This window comes from Fistularia commersonii, chromosome 34 (genome assembly GCF_037954325.1).
Source record: "Fistularia commersonii isolate RoL2024-O1a breed Wild chromosome 34, RoL_Fcom_v1.0, whole genome shotgun sequence".
NCBI lineage: Eukaryota > Metazoa > Chordata > Actinopteri > Syngnathiformes > Fistulariidae > Fistularia > Fistularia commersonii.
The window spans coordinates 7,317,904-7,337,500 of record NC_141317.1 but is presented as its reverse complement, the minus strand read 5'-3'; the positions used below and the strand labels follow the sequence as shown (position 1 = coordinate 7,337,500).

The window sequence follows — 19,597 nt, the reverse complement described above, 5'->3', positions numbered from 1 at the left end:
GGCCGCCCAGCTTGGAGAGCCTGCATGTGGTGGGCAGCTTGAGGAGGTAAGGGGCCTGAACCATGGGGACCTGCCTGTTGGTGTTGAAGTTGCTGTTGTTGCTGAACAGACATGCCTTGCATCATTGGGTCCATTACTTCTGCAAGAAAAGCAAGATTAAGATATTTCAATTGATGCACTTGCAATGTGTAATAATAAGATAAAGATGTACAACTTAACACACACTGAGGAAAGATCTGCACCTGTCTGAGAAGATGGCCTTGAAACACGAGAATGCATTTGTACAGTGCTGCCTGGTACCATAGCCGGACCCGCCATTCCGGGACCTGGGGGAACCATGGCCGGATTAGCCATCCTCACCCCACCTAATGGAAACAAATATATCTAATAGTGAATTATCAGTCACAAAGATGTGCATACACCAAATGAATTTGAGAAAAATTTAAAAAAGTCTGACCTTGAAAAACTAAAAACACCAACAGACAATTTACACAACTTGTGTCAATTAACAGCTTTCCATGTCATGTCTTTAGCGGTGAATGCTTTTTTTTTTTTTTTTTATTTTAATAGGAGAAAACAAGTGTACCACACCATTGCCACATGAATATATTTTAATGCTGCATCCGTACAAGCCAAATTGCCCAAATTCAAGCACATTTTTACTTTGAATGGTATAATAACTAATAAATCAAACAATACCTGGACCAGGCTGACCAGGAAAACCAACATCCATTCTCATCTGGCCAGGTGCGCCAATTGGTCCATTCACTCTGACTTCTTGTCCTCTATTTGGTCCCACAGCCACATTGATGGCCCCTTCCCCTGATAATCAAGAGACGGTACACGATGAATAAAAAAAAGGAAATCAATTAAAAAAAAAAAAAAAAAAAAAAAAAGTATCCAAGAAATGAAAATTCATTTTTACAAGATTTGATAGGACAAAAGAATAATACTGGTTACCTTACAAAGATAACGGGGAGTTCCGGTTCAAGTTCACAAATAAGATAGTTAACCCAAAATATACATGCATTTTCTAACGCTCATGTAATTTCACGTGTACGTCCACAGGAACTGGAGTTATCATGGGCGTCACTGATCATGTTGATTCTGGAGGCAGGTTTGCCCCCCCCCCCCCTCCACCCTTGGCATACACACGCAGTTTGCCCAGTCCAAAAAATTTGGTTAAATTTTAGCAGTTGTGGCAGTAGTACACATTTATGAATTAAATACTCGTCTTGCATTTTTGAAAGCAATGTTGTCACCTTCTATTTGCACAGAGAGAATCCCCAGATCTCTGAGCTGCTGTTGGTTGTTTTGAGCCAACAGTCTGAGTCGTTCTGCAGCATCCCGAGGAATGTTGAAGGTAACCCGCACGCTGTTCCAAGGCTCTACGCGCTGTGGTTGAAGCTCCTTTGATTCTAAATGAGGAGCAATAAAGGCACAAAATGTCATCTGAGTGAATGTGAAGAGAAAAATGTCAGAGATTAGAGGAGTGAGATGGATGAGAAAACTACATTGAGTGAGACGCTGAAGCATTTCAAATGTATTAATATTTGTATTTGAAAAACAGGATCAAAACGCAAGCCTTCTGTCTAGTTTTAAATCATACTTTTGTGAAACTGACAATGCAGTTCCATCACTTTAATTTTCAAGATTATTTTTTCTTCTTTGGTCTCACATTGTGTATTAATAAGGGTTTGTCATTCATTTTTCAAATTATTTTGGGATTAATTGAGCTTTGTAGCCAATTATTTTGTTAAATGGGTGCTTTTGTGATTTATTCTTTCAATAGCTGATTGTACTGGAAGTTGTGCTAAAACTGCAACTGGAAAGCTATACTGACAATTAATTTCCAGACAGACCATCAAATAGCTCATGGAACTAAAAAAAGGAAATGTTAGTTTTTAGTAACAGATCAAGGAAGAATAATCCAACTAAGTAAGACAAAATGAAGATCAAATATGGAAAATCCAGGACTTAAACTTTTTTTTTTTTTTATTGGGGGTGGGGGCTTGTTTTGTTTTATGAGCAATGTATTCATCTAAACCCACAGGTCTGCCTGAAACCCATTGGTAGACAGATCCGAGTATAACCGTTTTGAATTTCCGCCTGCATTGATTTTATCATAATTTAAGATGCTATAACTTCAAATAAACCTTACCCATCTCAAGCATGTTCGGTATTCCCCTGAGGACAGTCTCAAGTTTTTGTTTAAAGTCCTCATCTTCAATATTCCCTTGAAAAGCAACAAACACTGTGAAATCTTCCTCTTCTCTGCTACTTTCTTCTGTGCCATCTTGCATGACGACTTTCTCCTCTTCTTTTACTGGGCCTCCATGGCAACTCTCGGCATCCTCCTCAGCATCGTTGCCAGCCCCAGAACCCCTGTCGGAATCACTCTCTGGTTCCTGGAATTCTGTCCTCTGGGACTGATGAGGTGGAGTGCGTTGATGCGCCATTCTCCTCTCTGACTAGGAGTGGCGTTTAAACCGTTTCATGCTGCAATTTCGCACAAGAACCATATACATCATGACTCGACGTTATCAACCATTATGGTAAAGAGAGGAGTGATGACAAATTCTGACAATGGGTGATCGCAGTAAGTTAGTTGAACTCTTGGAACTTCTCTATATCGTATACTTCACAAGTGGAGAACGAAAATTGTTATCAGTGCAAGCTTTAGCAAGATATTGATTGAGACACTTTAAAATCTGGAAATAAACTTCCAACTAAGGATGCTTCGATCTAGTTTGGTGTTAAGAAAAGAATGTGAGCTGTGCATACATGACGGCAATTGAGATAACGATCAGAAGGAACTGTCTATCGTCGATCTATATTTAATGATGCGCGACTTCCTTCGTTACCGAATATATAAATTCACGACTTAAAAGAGTGAGCAGCTTGGTTGACATGATAGGTCCGGCAGAGGCAAGGGCCTCACTGCAAACGTAACTCATGTGAAGATGCCAAATTTAGTAGGGTCGTAAATATCTAGTATAAAACAGCAACGACGGATAGATAAGATGTCCATTCGTCAAAAATACAGTTACTGCGTTAAACATGAGTATGTAACATACACGAAGATAGCTATTATCAGGCGGGTCCTACTGGTTTCGCCGTAAGATTGGATTAGCAAATGGTAGCTGAGCTAGCTGGGTAGCGGTGCAGGCAAAATGAGGATTGATGCATTAGAACACAATTTAAACATTTCAATTTCATTAGATTTCGCCTTTCAACAACAATTTATCGGTTGCATTTCACAATGAAATAAAAAGAAATCTTACCACATGTATTCATGTGAAAACACTTTCAACCCGTCGACATCTGCTAGCCAGATTAGCTAACAAAATTGGGATCACTACCAGCACTGATAGTCAACTTCCTGCTTCCGGTTGTCTTTACCAAAATAAAATCTCAATAAACGCCCGTCCCATGGTGTGCTGCATGGTAAATATATACAAGGAATCGTGAAATAACTTCGTAAATGGCAAAACGGATATATTTTATAATTTTTTTTTAATTTCTAACTAAATCAAAATAGTATTTTATCAGCCAATAGGATTTTGTTTGAAATAATTTTATGTGATAACACGTATTATAACTCCTGTTTCCCATGAATAACCTAAATAAATGATGCATGTTATACAAATATTATTGAAGATAAAAGAAAGTAGCAATATTCTATATGAATTAGGGTGCCAAAACTTTATTTCTTGAGTGTGGACAACATTTTGATCAACTTCACATGGGATCAGGTGTGCAACTATATGCCTTAAGGCATGGTACTGAACGGTACAGGAAACAAGCGTCCACAGCTATATTGCACGCAACCCCACATTGTCCATTTTCAACTCAACTCAAAACTATTTTGCCTCATGAATGTGATTTGTTCTTACTCAAAACACAATGCCAAAATACTACCTAAAATCATTTTACAAGTACATAAAAATAACCTCTTTTAGAAATATGGTTTTAAGTTTTGTTTTAAAACGAGGGAAAATTTACAAAGCTAAACAAAGGCTCATACGAAAATTAGACCGTACATTCAATCTGTAACCTCCCTTTGGTTTGAAAAAACAACATCCATCGATTGGCAAAATTTACACACAATTAGAAATTAAAATTTAAAATACTGTAAATTATACATCTTAATACACATGCCTTACTGATGTCATCTCAGATGTGAGTCTTACAATAATTTAGCAACACAGTTTGTGTAGACAATAAATTTATCATGGAGATATTGATTCGTTACACCAGTTAAACTTCCAATACAGTTATACTCCATTTAAAAGCTGTACAGTGACTTGTTTTACCTCTGTGTCCAGTGAAGACAGTATAATATGCAATATGAGGTTTAACCACAGGTTGAAGTGTTATCATCTTGATCTATCAGTGTTGGCTTATGTGCTAATGACAGGGGGGAAAAAAGCAAATTAAGCATTACAAAGCAGAGAGGTGTCCATTCGTACTTGACCATGCCCTATTCTTCAGGTGTGTATATATATATCACAGTGTGAAAATATTACATTTTACAGTCATGTCTCCAGTTGAAGTTGTCTAATACAACACTGTATAAAGCCATTATGGGGAGAACTACACAATTCCAACATTATGTACATCAAGGTTTGAAAGTCAAGCTGCATCAATCCATTTGATGTGGCATGCCCTTTAACTCATCTGAGTTAAACATGAATCATCATTTCTGAGAGCATAAGCTGTCTTTACGAATTTTTTTCCTTCATCGAACAGTGGAATGCCAATCAATTTTGTTCGTGTTCAAGCCAGTGTGCAGTGTTTACGCTGCTACAGTTTTAGCCCTACCAGTATAAACAATGATGTTATTTTATACCCTTTCTCCATACTGTCTTGCACTATGGCATGTTTGACATTGTGAGAGCAGAGGCATCAGAACTGCGTGGGTCCTTCACTCCAATGATGAGGTCATTGGTTCTCCGAGTGCCCTCCACCAGAGACAGAACATCTATTCTCTCAACCTTGTGACCTTTGGCCTGCAGAAGCTCAACATCTTCATCAAGAAACTCAGCTGTTGGATAGGGAGAAAAGGCATGTGCAGTTATTTGAAAAAAAATTAATTGTCAAACTACAGGGAATTTACGTGGTTTATAGTTATGTGGTGGTGATGGGAGGAAAAAAAGTGACTCCCACCATTAAATGTTGCTGTTTATGTTTACAGTCATTGTTCCGTTGTGTAGATTAACCAGATCTAAAAAAATATCTTTAACATTTCTCAGTACTTCAGCAACATACAGTTAGCAAGAAAGAATTATTTTGTTCATTATGTCATTCTCAGCCTGCACATTGATTCTAAAGATTTATCTTCTGAAAAAAATAAAAGGGCCTTGTTGTGCAATCATACATTGTGATGTCGAATGACAATAGTGCGATCTAATATTTTCTAATCTGTACACTAATCTACCAAAAGCTTTGCAGTAGCAGTTAATACAAGGGACTATTAAATGTGGACAGCATATATCCGAGACTTCTGGATGATAAAAACTCACAGTCCACAAGGAGAGTGTTGGGATGCAGCTGTGGATGGAGTCTCCCAAACGCTAAGCTATCACTCATGTTTTTGCGTGAGGATAGAACATTCATCAGCACCTGGAGTATCAGAAAACAGAAAAATATGCAATGAATAAGCACCTACATTGACAGTAATGGCCAGAGGGTAGAAAGAGAGGCAACCAAAGCTGTCATATGGATATGTAATTTCTAAGTTGACACATAGCTAATGATTGATCATGAAAATAACTTAATTCCTCCAATAAGTTAATGAACCTGTGTGATGCCACTAAGACCCTTTTCTCCATTGGAAGATCCAACAGCAACGTATGTGCCGCATATGCCCATAGCCGGTCTCACTGCTGTGGGCATCAGGAAGGACATGGGCCTTTTCCCAGGCTGGAGGCTGTTATGCTAATGAGGACAAAAGTAGTGAGACAGAGAAGATTGAATTAAATCTTTAAATAAAAACAGAACTCTTCTATCTTAAGTTTTGTTAGTTTTGCAAGCTTTACACTTCACACGTCACACATTTAATACTCAATCTTGAGTAAAACACGAATTTAATCAATCACAGGGCCACCTATAGAGACAAATAATCAGTCACTCCCTCATTCACACATCTAGGCAATTTAGGGTCTCCAATGAAACTACTGAATGTTTTTGGACTGTGGGAGATAAACTGGAGAGCCCGGAAGAAACTAACACAAATATGGGGAGAACATAAGAGACTCCACAAAGAAAGACTCCCCGTCAGAATTGAACCAGTGACCCCACAAGCTGTGAGGCAGGAGCTTTAACCACAGCGCCAAAATGCCGCCCATAACTTGTATTTATTCATTTTATTATTAATATGACAGATTTTTCCTTTTGAAAAATGAGCTGTTCCTCTCCCAACTAACCCTAATTATGCCTCTGAATCTATGTCACAACTCACAAGCTAGCAGAAAAAAAATTGGTAACAATAATAGTGCAGAGTTCTCATTGATTCACTGTTATGGTGAGCTGTATTTTTTTTGTACTTCATATTTGTTTTCATACAGGTCATATAATTTTATGTCTTTATCGATATCTGCTACGCCTTAAAGGTCGGTCTATAAAAATATTGTTGGACATGAAACCAATCCATGGAGCAGAAAAGGTTGAGGACAACCTTGATGCAGAAAGCTCGTATCCATTTTCAGATCAATATTGATGACATACATCACCTCTCTAAAGTCACAAAGTTTATAATAAAACAACTTGAATCGTTCAAATCACCATATAATTTGAGACTTGAGCCATGTCGGATAAACGGCAAAATGAGAAAAAAATCAGAATGTATTAATACACAGACATATAAGAAAACAAACTATTCCTTTTAGATAACAAATGCACTCTTACTGGGTTTGATGGTGAGACTTGTGTCTTATTGGGCCAGGAAAAGTCCATTATTTGGCTATTCAAAAGAATTCCTGAAGGAGTCAGTATTCCACTTCCAAATGGTTTGTTCAAAGAGCTAAACGTTAAAATATACATATATTTTAGTTTTTATGTAATATTTATTCACTTAAAAACTCATTGGTATTTACTTTAACAGGCAATGTTTAATGCAAGTTGAGATTAAGCGTACCTTACGACAGACACAATGTGGTCATCTGGGCCCATGACCATAACCTGGGCAGCTGTTGCACCCTGCTCCAAAGTAAATGATGATGCATAATGGTTGACAGGAAAGGCCAGGGAATCGTTGATCTTTTGGCGAAGCAGGGACGCCTGGGATTTGCTTTGGTGTGGAAATAAGAAAGGCTGAGTTCTAATCTGAAAACGTCCACACTGAATTATTAGGGCATTTTAAATAGAATACAGTCAATGGTCAAACACTTGATTTTTACCTGATCATCTGGGCAACAATCTCTGAGACTGAAGCATCATACATGGGGTCCCCAAGGCTACTTGCCAGAGCTAGCGCTATCTTCACGGACTAAAAGATTTAGAGAAAATTAAGACTAATGTATATGACTTACTTTGTTTTGCAAATGATTTACACTGAGTAAGCAATGATAGAGTTCCATTAATACCTCTGCAACCCAATGTAACGTGCCGTTCCTGGGCATCTGGCTGGTAATGTTGTAGCCTTCCAGGATATTCAGGGCGGTGATCAGAGCAACACCTGCATGTGGGGCTGGGGCAGCCATCACGTGATGGCCTTCAAAATGACAACAATCGCTGGTTTTGAAATACACCCATCTCTGTTGAGTCACTCTATTCCAAACATCATTAATGTATGTAGTTGGATGCTATTTATGACATTTGTACACTTTTTTAATTAGTTTATGGTATAGAATGCTTTTTATAGACTCTGCAATGGAAAATAGCTTTGAATACTTAATGTAGTATTTGTGAGTCCTGTAGCAACTTCATTATAGAGAACAACTTAAGCTATTTACCATGATAGGTGACTTGTGCTGGTTGCTGTAAGATTGTGCTGTAGTTTCTAAAGTCATCTTCGGTGAGCACCCCTCCTCTTGCCTGCGCCTGTCAAGCAGTGTGTAAATTTAGAGCTGGAGAATAATCTTCTTTCCAGCACACTGTTATCATAGAACTTTTAGGTGTCTAAAAGATTTGAGAAAAACCTGATAAAAGTCTTATTAGTCATCCATGCTTATCATCACACCATCCCTCTCTGCATACAAGCTGAACAATATGATGCCACATTGCACCAAGTCAATAATACAATATGGGAGCACAATTTAGAATAATGATTCTTAAATTTGTGAGTGGCAGCAATTATATCAGCAAACACTGCGTCTTCTTCAAAAACACTTGTGGCTTTTCATTTGTAGTTAGATATATTAAAGTCAGAGGAAATGGCCAAACAAGAGCAATCTGGGTCATGATGGAACTTTAAATTTAAGAGAGGTTCAACAGCCGTATTCTCCATAGAAACGCCATTACCAACAGCCATATGAAATTCAAAGTAATTTTCATACAATTTAATTTACTAGTCCAGTGTATGTTGTCACTGATATCACAAGAATCATGCTTCATCTTTACAACATCACAGAAGACCCTCTTTTTTCCCCGGTCCATGAGACAGCGCTCCCACTGTGTGACATCATATTTCACAATCACATTTTACCCTTTCATCTGATAGCGTGCTCATACATGATAAAATGATATAATTGAGTTGGACTATGTCAAAAAATGTTGTCAAACAAAAATCCATTTAGATCACAGAAGGACTCATTACGTGACATCATTATGTATGTACAAGATCATCATGCGAACATACTGGAGTGCATTTCCAAATGATAAATTAGTAAAACTATTGCTATGCAAAATTGATTGCTCCTTATATAATTAGTGTGATACCAAGTTAAAAAAAAACCTCTTGCTTACTGCAGCTGCCATTTCTTGAGTAAGGTTTCCATTGTAGAACTCAGATATTCCCTTAGATGCAACAGCATCCAAGACAGCTGCCAAATCAAGACGTCGGCTGAACAGGCCAGAGAGGGGAACCTGGCCATTTGGAAGAAATACTTCCCGAAATCCATTGGATATAGTTTTGTCCTTAAAATTAGCCAGGGCTTCAGCTAAGGAGACAAAAACAGCATATGTCATCACACCAAATCTTTAAAGAACATTGTCTGATTTCGAATCAAAAAACCCTAAAACACTTGAGGCCAGATCACTTTGCAATATTCTGAAATTATAGGTTAAATTGAACTCACCTAGGTCATGTGTAATGTTAAATCCATTTCTGGCGACATCTGCTGCCATAGAGACCACGTCCCTCCATGATATTCTGAGAAATTTAAAGACCAGAACAGGGTGCCTTAATTATATAAGGTCTAAGAGTTAAACACAGAAACATTTACACCTCAAAGGGAACTGCTGTATTTACAAAGTGGGCCATCTCAATGGCTTGGCCAGGCACAAAACCTAATTTGCTTGCAAAAACCAATGTAATACTGTTGCATCATTCTCTTACCAGTTGATCCGTCAAAGCAATAATTAGAACCCAACGCTTTAAAAAAAGTATCTGTAACGAGTCTTTTAACACAACTGCTAATTTGTTTCCTGATGGTCATCGTACCTCCCTATGGCAATCATAAGTATAGTCAGGAGGATATGATATAATTAATAGGTTTAACAATCCTGCCCTTAAAAGGAAACAACTAAAATAACATTGAATCTAGCGTTTCACTAAGACATTCACTTGGGTAGCCACAAAGTCAACAAAAATACACCATGATCGAGATGGTAGCATAACGCACCTCTTTAGGTTGAGTGGAAAAGCTGAACCAACACAAGTAGTGTGAGATACAATACCTGCCATAGAGCTGGTGTGCCTGATGCATCCCACTGAGCATTCCCGGAACACCCACAAGCAAACCAGGCTGAAAATCAGCACCAAGAAAAAAAACATAAAAGCACATTCCCACAGAAATAAATAGACTGTGTCTCGGTTCTTGGTAAAATTCTAACATACTACAAATACATCAAAGAAAAGGCCTTACATTGAGCTCGAGGTTTGTTTGCAGCAAATCCTCATGAAGTGCAGAGGGTGCAGTCTCCCGAAAGTCGATGAACCTTGTCTCGTTCTTACGAATGTCGTGCACCAACATAACGCCGCCACTAAACATCGATTACATGAAAACTGTCTGAACATTCATATTCCTCAAAGTTTAGTATGTAGGGGTGCAATAATCTCAATATCTGCACATTATCTGTGTACAATAAGAAATGTGAGGAAAGACAGTGTTTACACAGTAATTTAATGAGGAGAATCAGAAGGAAAATTCCAAGAAACAAGGAAATCAACTCTAAAACAGGGGTCACCAATGCAGTGCCCACAGGTACCAGGTCACCTGCAAGTAACAGATAAGTTGCCACAGGGGCTGCCATTTACCAGTGAGCTGCATCTACTTGTTTGTTGCTTTTCTTTTTTTTTCTTAAATCACACTTGCATTGATGTAAATTTGAAGATGACAATAGAGCACATTCTTATATGGTGCTGTTCTACGCTGACGCATAGACTCATCGCCTGGCATTAAACACAACAAAACCGCATCTGGGCATGTCAACAAGCCCCAACGTTTTATGTATTTTATGCATGTTTGTTTTTATCGGAAACACTATTGATGGCTCATCTGCGCTTGCATCGCCTGATGGGCGGCTCTGTTCTGCTAAAAAAGGAAGAGATAGTAGGTTCCCCTACAAGCAGAGGCGCATTCTGCTCTTTCTCTTTAGCCTGATGTTCACTTAAAAAAAAACAGTGTAGGATGAGCGAGAGAGAAAAAATAAAAATGTTGTCACTTGTCCTGTCAGTCCATGATTGATGATCCGACTACTGATTGCTTAAGCCTACATTACAAATAAAGTACGTAAATATAGTGCTTCAGAGCTAGTAAAGCTTTTTGCAGAAGCTGGTTGTTTTTCTTGAACCGTGTGTGTCGTTCTTATCCAGTCCTTTCATGAACGTAAATACAACATGCATTGCTGAGCAACTATGTGCAAAATTCTGCTTGGACGCTGGACAGATGAAGTTTGAAATTGTAAAACTGCAAAAAGACCTCCACCTAAAAGCCCATCAGCCTGCACCAAAACTTTTGACACAGAAAAGTACAGCAGTGTAGCAACAGCAGCTACGCAGATAGCCAGCCTGTTATGCTCAACATATCTTTGTGAATCAGTATGATCTGACATTATTCCCATGAACTTCATCATGGTAAACACAGAACATGCCTCACTGAAGCGCATCTGCAAGACTCGTTCACAGTTGCAGTGTCACATTACACACCAGATTACAATACTCTGGTGAACAGCATGCAACGCCAAGAAACAGATACTAGATGTTCTCAGTGGCAACATGGCAGTGCCCTGGCAAAGTTGAATTCAAATATTGAGAAATCATGACAATTGTCTTTGTAAAATGAAACTTATAATATTTTGTTAAAAATGCTCCAGATTTGGTGAGAAGTTCAAAATGTGATAATTCTCAAAAAAAAAGATCTGAAAGTTGATTATTGTATGATACATATTTGCTCATTTGTCCAAACATGCTGCAACACAGTGCATAATTTGTTAAAAATTGTTCATGGCTAGTGAGAATGGGATATTGATTTCCTAGGAATCTTATTAGAGAAGTGACCATTTGAAAATGTAAATACTCTCAGAGATTCATAGATATAAAGTGCTGTTTACTGATATCTGTTTCTTACTCCGTGACGTCATTGTTGATAATTATTGTGAGAAACACGAATATGATCGGTGTCCAGATGAATATCTATAATTATTAATAAAAACATATAACTAAAGGTAAATTGAGCAATTTAGTAATTTAAGAAGTGTATCGAATATTAATTGGTACCCAAAAAGTAGCTCCCTGTTTTAAAAAGGTTGGCGACCCCTGCTCTATAGTTAAATTGCTAACACAGGAATAAATCGATGGCCATTCAAATGTATCAACATTTTTAGTGTCATGTTCACAGTTATTTTACGGTCTCTTTTTGAAGAGTTAAAACTCACCCCCCTATTCCAGAAGTATGAGGGTGGACAACCCCCAGACATAGGGCAGCTGCAATTGCAGCATCCACGCTGGACCCCTGCTTTCCCAAAATGTCAAACCCAAGAGATGTACACTGAGCTGCATCTGTCACCACGGCTCCTTGGTTAAAGACCTTACCAAAACATGACAACAAATAAAAAAGCAAAGAACTGTTAATGTCTTTGACCTATTTGGTTTTGAAAGAGGGATAAAGCATGTGGAGAAACAAATACTGAGGTTGTCATTTCGGTAATCACACTTGATACAGGAATTCTGCATACGCAGTCACTCAATTTTAAGCTGTGCAGTTTGGGCGCACTAAATTAAATATTGGATTTCAAGCTACATCGTTGCCAGACTCAATCCTGGGAACAGAAAAAAAGCTTGCTGCTTCTTTTTACTAAAGTCATCTTGTATTGCACAAATAAATAACAATGGGAAAACACAATAGAAATAATATTCTTGAAAAATGGACTGAAGAAGCCAATACTGTTCATCTGACAGGGTGTGTGCTGGTTACTGTTGAGCTGACGCAGCAACGTGGAGGGGATCAAATTTCAGATGAGAGGGTTGGAGAGAAGATGTACAAATAGAATATTGTGTTTCTCACACAATAGTTTACAAAACAAATTCCGTGACTTGTGACAGACATTAGATCTTATCTTAGTTTGTTTGAACGAAATATGAAAAAGTAGAAAGGTACATTTTAGATTTGAAGCAAATAATGTTGTGCAATACTTTGTTTGAGTCAAGCTGAAATCCTTAGATATGTCACTGGATATTTTGTACAACAACTGGACAGATCAACTTGTCATATCTTGATTTATGGGTGTGTTAGGGAAATACTTATTTATTGGCATCAAAAAAGTGACTGGTTAATGTGAACACTTGCTGAACGTAAATCAAATCCAAGTTGCATATGTATATATGTTTATGACTGAAATGAAAATGTTTCTATAAATTGCACCTGAGCAGCAACCTGAGCCTTGCATGGATGCTGCATCTCGCACCTTTAGCTGGACCTTATATAATACACCACTAAATTAATGAGGCTAACAATTGTGCCATATGCCTTAAAATGTTTGGCAAAAGCCCCCATTTATGTTTAAGCTCAAATTTACCTCTGTAGACAAGCTTGCATATAAAATGCATGCATTTGGAGAAATGTTTCCCCTCTATTTGAATGAAATTGTCAAAAGTATGCGAAGGCACCTCTATTCACCGCATCGGATTTTTGTTGATTTTATGTCTGTTCTTAATGCATCATTGCAGTATTAGAATGCAAGTGCTGCATTAAACAGTAAATTTGGGTACACTGGAGCACTCTGGTGTCAAGCCAGCTATTTAAACAGTCTTACATATCAACCCGAGCCTGGCTGAAGACAACACACTCCCTTACCTGTGGATCTCCAAAGTAGATCTGCATGATCAGGGCAACTGTGACTCCAGTTGCAAAAGTGAGACATGCTGTGATAATGACAGTCAGACCGTCTCGCTGGCAGGCACAATCTTCTGTAAAAGGGTCCCTAGTGGTCTCCTGCAAGGATCCGATGTCATGGCTAGCCAAGTCAGATGCTGATGATGGGAGACGCTGAAGGCGAGCGGATTTCAAAAATAAATCCGGGTCTGGGATATAGTACACAAACAAAAGGTTAAATGACCCATTGTGCATGTGTGCATGCGGGTGTGCGCACACACACACACACACACACACACACACACACACACACACACACACACACACACACACACACACACACACACACACACACACACACACACACACACACACACACACACACAGAGGAATTCCAGGAGGAAATTGAGTTGTCCTAGCAGCCAGGTACAGCCAGTATACAAGCTCAAATGTGTGTGTGTGTGTGTGTGTGTGTGTATATATATATATATATGTGTGTGTGTGTATGTATAAATAAAGATAGATACTGTACGACGCATCTGCCCTAGTTACAGCTACAGTGATATAACTAGAATATGTATATATATCATTGCAGATGTAACTAGGGCGGATGTGTTCTACAGTCCCTGCAAAGTTCTAAGAGGATCAAAAAAGCTGCTAGTAGCCTTACTAAATAGATATGTATATGTACACAAACACATATTTCATCTTTTCCTTCTGGATGTTACATTACATTACATTGCATTTGGCAGACGCTTTTATCCAAAGCGACTTACAATAGAGGACATAGGGACTGCAAATACACTTGCAAATACACGATGCACAGGAAATGTGTTCCCTTCAGGTATCTCCACAGTTAATCATTTGCATCCTCTTCTCTCAAACCAACTAACTTCATGTCCTCTTTCCCTCCATCCATAAATCTTTGTGGTCTTCCTCTTGTCCTCCTGCTTGGCAGTTCCAGCCTCAGCATCCTTCCCGGATCCACCCGGATCGTCACCATTCCTCCTCTGGCCATGTCCAAACCCTCTCAGTCTGACTTTATCGGCAGAACATCTAACAAGTGCAGTCTTTCTGGCGGGCTCATTCCTGATACTACCCTCGCTCCCAGAGAGAACCTCATCTTCATCACCTCTTCTCCTCACTCTGTTGCTTTGGACTGTTGATCCTCAGTACTTAAAATTCTCCATCTTCTTTTTATCTACTCCCTGTTCCACTTGGGTCCCTCACATTCACACACATATATTCTGTCTTGCTGCGGTTAACCTTAATTTGTTTCCTCTAAAGACCCTGCCATACACATAGACAACAAAAAAAATGTCTGAAGTGACACGGCATGACTTGAAACCTTTAGAAATGTTTTGACAGTGGAAAATTCCTCTTTAAGAAACCACAACAAGGGATGCTCCAATACACCACAATTATCTGTTAAATCCAAGTTGTTGTTTTTTTACATCTAGAACACACAGTTTGCTGACAGCACCGGGTCTGAAGTGACTGACCTGTCTCTTGCTCACTCAGGACGTTGTCATCCTCTTTGCGGGATTTTAGTGTGTTCTCCCCCGACAGCACATCATCCTCCGGAAGCCTGGGGAAGCTGGTGATGCTCATGTAGTCCACCGGGGAGTATGCACTCCCCAAGGTTGTTTCTTGGTTGGCATCTTTATCTACTACGCCTCCACTTGGGTACCCTGCCACAATTTCAGGGGCAGGGCTTTGCATGACTTCTCCAGATTGTGCAGCCAAACACTTCGATCTAATTTTATCGTTATCTTCTACAGCACGACAGGATCAGGGCAGGATCTCCATCCTACATTTGGGTCTGAGATGTCACTCGCCTGAAAGATCATATATCCAGTTTGTGGTGTTGAAGACGAATGGTTGTGACCTCTCAATGAATGGGATTTGAATGTCCCGTGGTATTTAAAAAATAGATTTAAGGTGAATTATACGCCTCAATAACCCTGCTAAGTACTTTCTTTAGGCCAGATAAGATGATGGTGCATTTCCCGGTCGTGTAGCTAGCCACCTGCGGGGGACAACAAACCACACACCCGCGATTCACATCGGCGTTTGGGGAGCCGTTAAGGCTGTATACATTACAACTGACGTCGAGTGAATCGCTCACATGAACACAAATAATATTCAATCACATTCCGCTCTCGGTAAAAATCGTTTTGTCGTCAATAGGATTGAAAATACCAATGTTTACATACTACAGGGTGACAGAGACCATGAATATTTTCCCCGGAGCGCCTTGATAAAATGCGCAAAATACAAGCTAGCAAACGCGCAATTGTTATTGCTCTCAACACATATTACGTTACAACACTTCTATCTTACTCACCCAACGCCGGGAAATTAATTGTAGGCGATAAGTGTTTGCTGTTTAAATGTTTTTTTTGTGGGGGGTTGATTTGTATGGGAGGCAGGTGAGGCGAGCAGAGCCTCTGTCATCATCTGCGCAGGCTGAATCGCACAGAAGTAAGTTTCGCATTTCAGCTAACCAGACGGACAGGTTAGATATATCCCTGCTTCAAATGACTTGAATTCAGTATGCAAATGAGGATAATTCTATGCAAAACCGCTGCTAAAAGTACCTTTGTTTCCTAAATGGAACGCGATCGTTGAGGTCTGAAATTTGACACGCAGATACCAACAACAAACCTGCTTCGCAGCCTGAACAAGCCGGCCGGTGAGGCGCCGTCCCTCCGGCCAGGCTTCTGCGGGGCCTGACCCGGTCTCTTGTCCCTTAGCAAACAATCGTAAGAAGTCGCCCGATAAAATGCTCCAGCTACGCCCTCTCTCTCTTTCTCTCTCTCTCTCTCTCTCTCTCTCTCTCTCTCTCTCTCTCTCTCTCTCTCTCTCTCTCTCTCTCTCTCTCTCTCTCTCTCTCTCCCATTGTCCCATTTCCAACCTGCTCCACCAAAACAATCAAACACGTTTCAGTGCTTTGGTTACTTGGGTTTGCCATTGAAGCAGGTTAGACGACAGATCAGCAGGTCTTCAATTGACAAATTAAGATCTGTGTGCTTTGACTTAGCTGGGCTCAAATAACCAGTCTTCACTGTGCTTTTAGAACCGCCTTGGCAGGTTCAGATATTGGGGAAAAAGAGCAAACATTCCTAAAAAGGCATGAATATCTGCACTCGTTCCATGCTTGGAGGGACTTGGGAGAAGTACACGTTTAAAGGATGGGAAAAATCATGATCTATTGAAAAAATCATGATTTTTCCACCCTGACTATTAAGAAGTCTTGAGTGCTGTACTTGTAAATGTGTAGTCCGGTAACATGGTTGTACTGTTACATTTTGGGAGGTCAGCAATTTGGAGGCGCCATGAATGAGACTGTATATGCAGTCAGACCCTGGAGTTTTCCCTGCAGTTATTTGAATAGCTTATTCTTGTCTAAACAGGTGCTCCCTCCAGGAATTGCCACAGTCAACTGTATCCTTGTCTCGCATACCAACTCACTTCATGTCCTGCAATTATTCAAAGGGCATTAAAGAATTGAGTTTTCTACTCTATTTGCCTGTTGCAACCTGTGCTCGCCACAGTATGTATTTAAAAAAAAAGAATTTCACCCAATGGGTGGTATTGTGTGTCTCGCTTCAATTCTGCTCCTCTACCTGAGGCCTGAGAACAGAGATCCCAGCTGGTCTGCACTGAATCTACTGGAGATGTTCTCTGGGACCACTATTGCCTTCACGCCCCGCATCTTCTCGAACTCCTCCCTGATATTTTTCCGGCTTCTCGTGCACTTTCTTGATGTCACTGTGACTTGGGATCATCACATCCACCACTATGGCTGTCTTCTGTTTCTTGTCTGCTAGTTCCAGTTAGTTCAACGCCACCAGCTTGTCCATCTAGAACTGGAAGTCCCACGGGATTTAGACTTGGTCATTCTGGATCACCTTTTGCTCTTCCACCTTGATCCCCCAGTCTATATCCAGTTACAAATGTTCCTGTGTACAATGCTAGCCACCCGGCAACAACACTCCACATATGCCTTTCCTGCCAGCATCTTACATCTCGCTGTTATGGGCTGGATTTTCTCATCTTTGCACTGCCTGCACCTGGGGTCTTGTCTGGTGTAGCGGACCTCAATTAATCTTGTATTTGCAGCTTTCTCTTGTGCAGTCAATGCTGTCTTTCAATCCAGCCGCTGCAATGTTTTCGAGACGTCAGCCATCCTTCAAGCTGCCATTGGTACAAGCCATGTGGGGTCTTGTCTGTCCATGACAGCCCCTCTGGCTCCTTCATACTGGGCTCTTACAGCTTGAAGTATTCACTTTGCAGATCATCATTGGGAGCCATCTTCCTGATGTACGCCTGGAAGCTTACCGTTTCTTCCCGGCTCCTGGTTCCTGCAGTCTGAGCGTATGGGATGTTGGTCTGAGGGAGAAACCCAACATGCATTGTAATGAGCTTTCTTGTCTTAGTATTGTTGGCTTCCATTTCTCCCATTGGCCAAGATATCATGTCTGATCACTTGTCGGGCAACGGTTTTTATTTCCCAGATCTAGATTAAGCTGACTTTTGGCTGTGGCTGACCTGGACATCTGTTATGTTGCCTTCAGACACTTCAACCCTTCCAGTGGCGATAATCTTCCCTCTTGTGCACACCACCCCTCTGGCTCAGAATCTCTCAATTCATTTACAGAAGTGTCCAACTGCCACAACAGGAAGCTGGAACTCAAAAACTCTACTATAACTAAAGGGACATGCCAGTCAAGTGGGCCTATTTGACATGTTGTGCTAGCACATCTGTGTTGTAGATTTCAGACCTGAACCAATGTAGTGGCAAGTTTAATGATTTTTTTTTTTCTTCATAAAGAATTAAGGCCTACAAAAGGGAATCAGCAGTAGTTTTCCTGGATTGACATGGATGCATGTGAGTTTAAGACGCCTCTTCCTTCACGTCCGACAATACAACCCAAATGTAGTGTGGTGCAGTTTTCACTGACGATGGCCGTGTACCAGATCACGTCTACATCCTCCTTGGGTTGTGTCAACAAGGGTTTGTCCTTGATGGCTGACTGATGTTTGTTCTACTGCATGAATATCTTTAGATATTGAATATATACTGTAAGTCTTGGTCTATATTTCAACATTGGCTAAATAAGACCCTACTTCATGTCTGATGAATAAATGAAGTATTCATTTCTTCAGTTCTACTACAGATACTAAAGAATGATTTGTCAAAGTGATTTATACTTCTGCATTTCAATGGCAGACTATTCTGTCGGTGCAGATAGCCTGAGAAAATATTACACATTGCAGTAAGTCAAGAAGCACTGTTCGATGGGGAATTCCTAACAAATTGTTCTGTCTGACTCATGTTTCAACACTTTAATTTTCACGCCATCCATTTTTAGTCTAAGTTCCTGGTGGTGATTTCAGTCACTGCAAAGTTCAATGTTTCATTATTATTTGATTTACCTCCCAATCAAACATCAACATAGTGACACTAAATCCTAACTGAAAGATGTGTTTTGGACGTTTAATTGTTATTCCACATATCTACAGCAAACAGAAATATACTCACCTACAACCATCTCCAATATCAATGGCATAAACTCCATGTCTAGCTGATAAAAATGTATGATTCTGAGAATCACTGCTGAGTCATGGTAATACACCAAACAAACTTTGCTTTTTGTCTCAAACCATGTTTTTCTATGTAGAACACTTTTAAAGTGTTCAGTCGAAATAGCATAAAATCCAAAAGAGTAGCTACATTGCTTCTTAAAAATGATCTTAATAACTCCCTCTAAATAACAGTTTTTTAGAGCCTGATCATTATTGCAAAACATTTGACTGATACAATAAATGTAATTAATTCATATACTGTCAAAGTCCAAAATTGCAATGTTTCTAAGCCATTTGTGTTTTTAACCTTGCTGCTTGACTAAATATGTTAGCTGCAGTAATGATGGGCCTAATACTTATTATAAAGTGATTAGTTATATGGATCTATCATTAAAAGTTAGCTTTCCCCCCACATATTACTTCCCATTGTAGGAAATGAACATGTAAACATACGCTGCTGTATTACAGATCCTTGAGCCTTATCGGGTTTTTTTTCCAGTGCTCCTCTCTCACAGGAAACAAAAAATTGA

General features: G+C 39.6%; 2 protein-coding genes across 10 annotated transcripts in view; both read right to left on the bottom strand.

Annotated features, from left to right (window-relative positions):
- The window catches only part of ncoa6 (nuclear receptor coactivator 6), a 13,188-nt gene extending 9,623 nt beyond the window's left edge, over positions 1 to 3,565 (bottom strand). For 6 of the 8 annotated variants that reach the window (XR_015104345.1, XR_015104346.1, XR_015104347.1 and 3 more), the window contains exons 1-5: positions 2,162 to 2,498; positions 1,263 to 1,418; positions 700 to 822; positions 243 to 365; positions 1 to 139 (exon numbers count right to left, since the gene is read on the bottom strand). The exon at positions 1 to 139 is cut by the window's left edge and continues 689 nt beyond it. Coding sequence is in view for 4 of the 8 variants with exons in the window: in XM_086141336.1 (XP_085997462.1) it covers positions 1 to 139; positions 243 to 365; positions 700 to 822; positions 1,263 to 1,418; positions 2,162 to 2,459 (839 nt within the window). In the remaining 4 variants the exon portion in view is untranslated. Of the gene's footprint in view, positions 140 to 242; positions 366 to 699; positions 823 to 1,262; positions 1,419 to 2,161; positions 2,500 to 3,284 lie in introns of those variants that run through there. The other 2 variants (XM_086141334.1, XM_086141335.1) reach the window with 2 other exon arrangements.
- A 646-nt stretch (positions 3,566 to 4,211) lies between these two features.
- Positions 4,212 to 16,541, bottom strand: ggt7 (gamma-glutamyltransferase 7). Of its 2 annotated transcripts, none has more exons than XM_086141337.1 (16): positions 16,143 to 16,541; positions 14,978 to 15,504; positions 13,458 to 13,684; positions 12,040 to 12,191; positions 10,029 to 10,146; positions 9,841 to 9,908; positions 9,240 to 9,313; positions 8,908 to 9,101; positions 7,956 to 8,043; positions 7,587 to 7,714; positions 7,401 to 7,489; positions 7,139 to 7,291; positions 6,910 to 7,024; positions 5,803 to 5,940; positions 5,526 to 5,625; positions 4,212 to 5,047 (listed from the first exon to the last, which is right to left on the bottom strand). In XM_086141337.1, the coding sequence occupies exons 2-16, from the start codon at positions 15,195 to 15,197 to the stop codon at positions 4,875 to 4,877; spliced, it is 2,037 nt and encodes a 678-aa protein (XP_085997463.1). In that variant the 5' UTR covers positions 15,198 to 15,504; positions 16,143 to 16,541; the 3' UTR covers positions 4,212 to 4,874. The 2 variants fall into 2 exon arrangements, with proteins under 2 accessions (XP_085997463.1, XP_085997464.1); XM_086141338.1 differs by lacking the exon at positions 16,143 to 16,541 and adding an exon at positions 15,823 to 16,019.
- Positions 16,542 to 19,597: the final 3,056 nt, after the last annotated feature.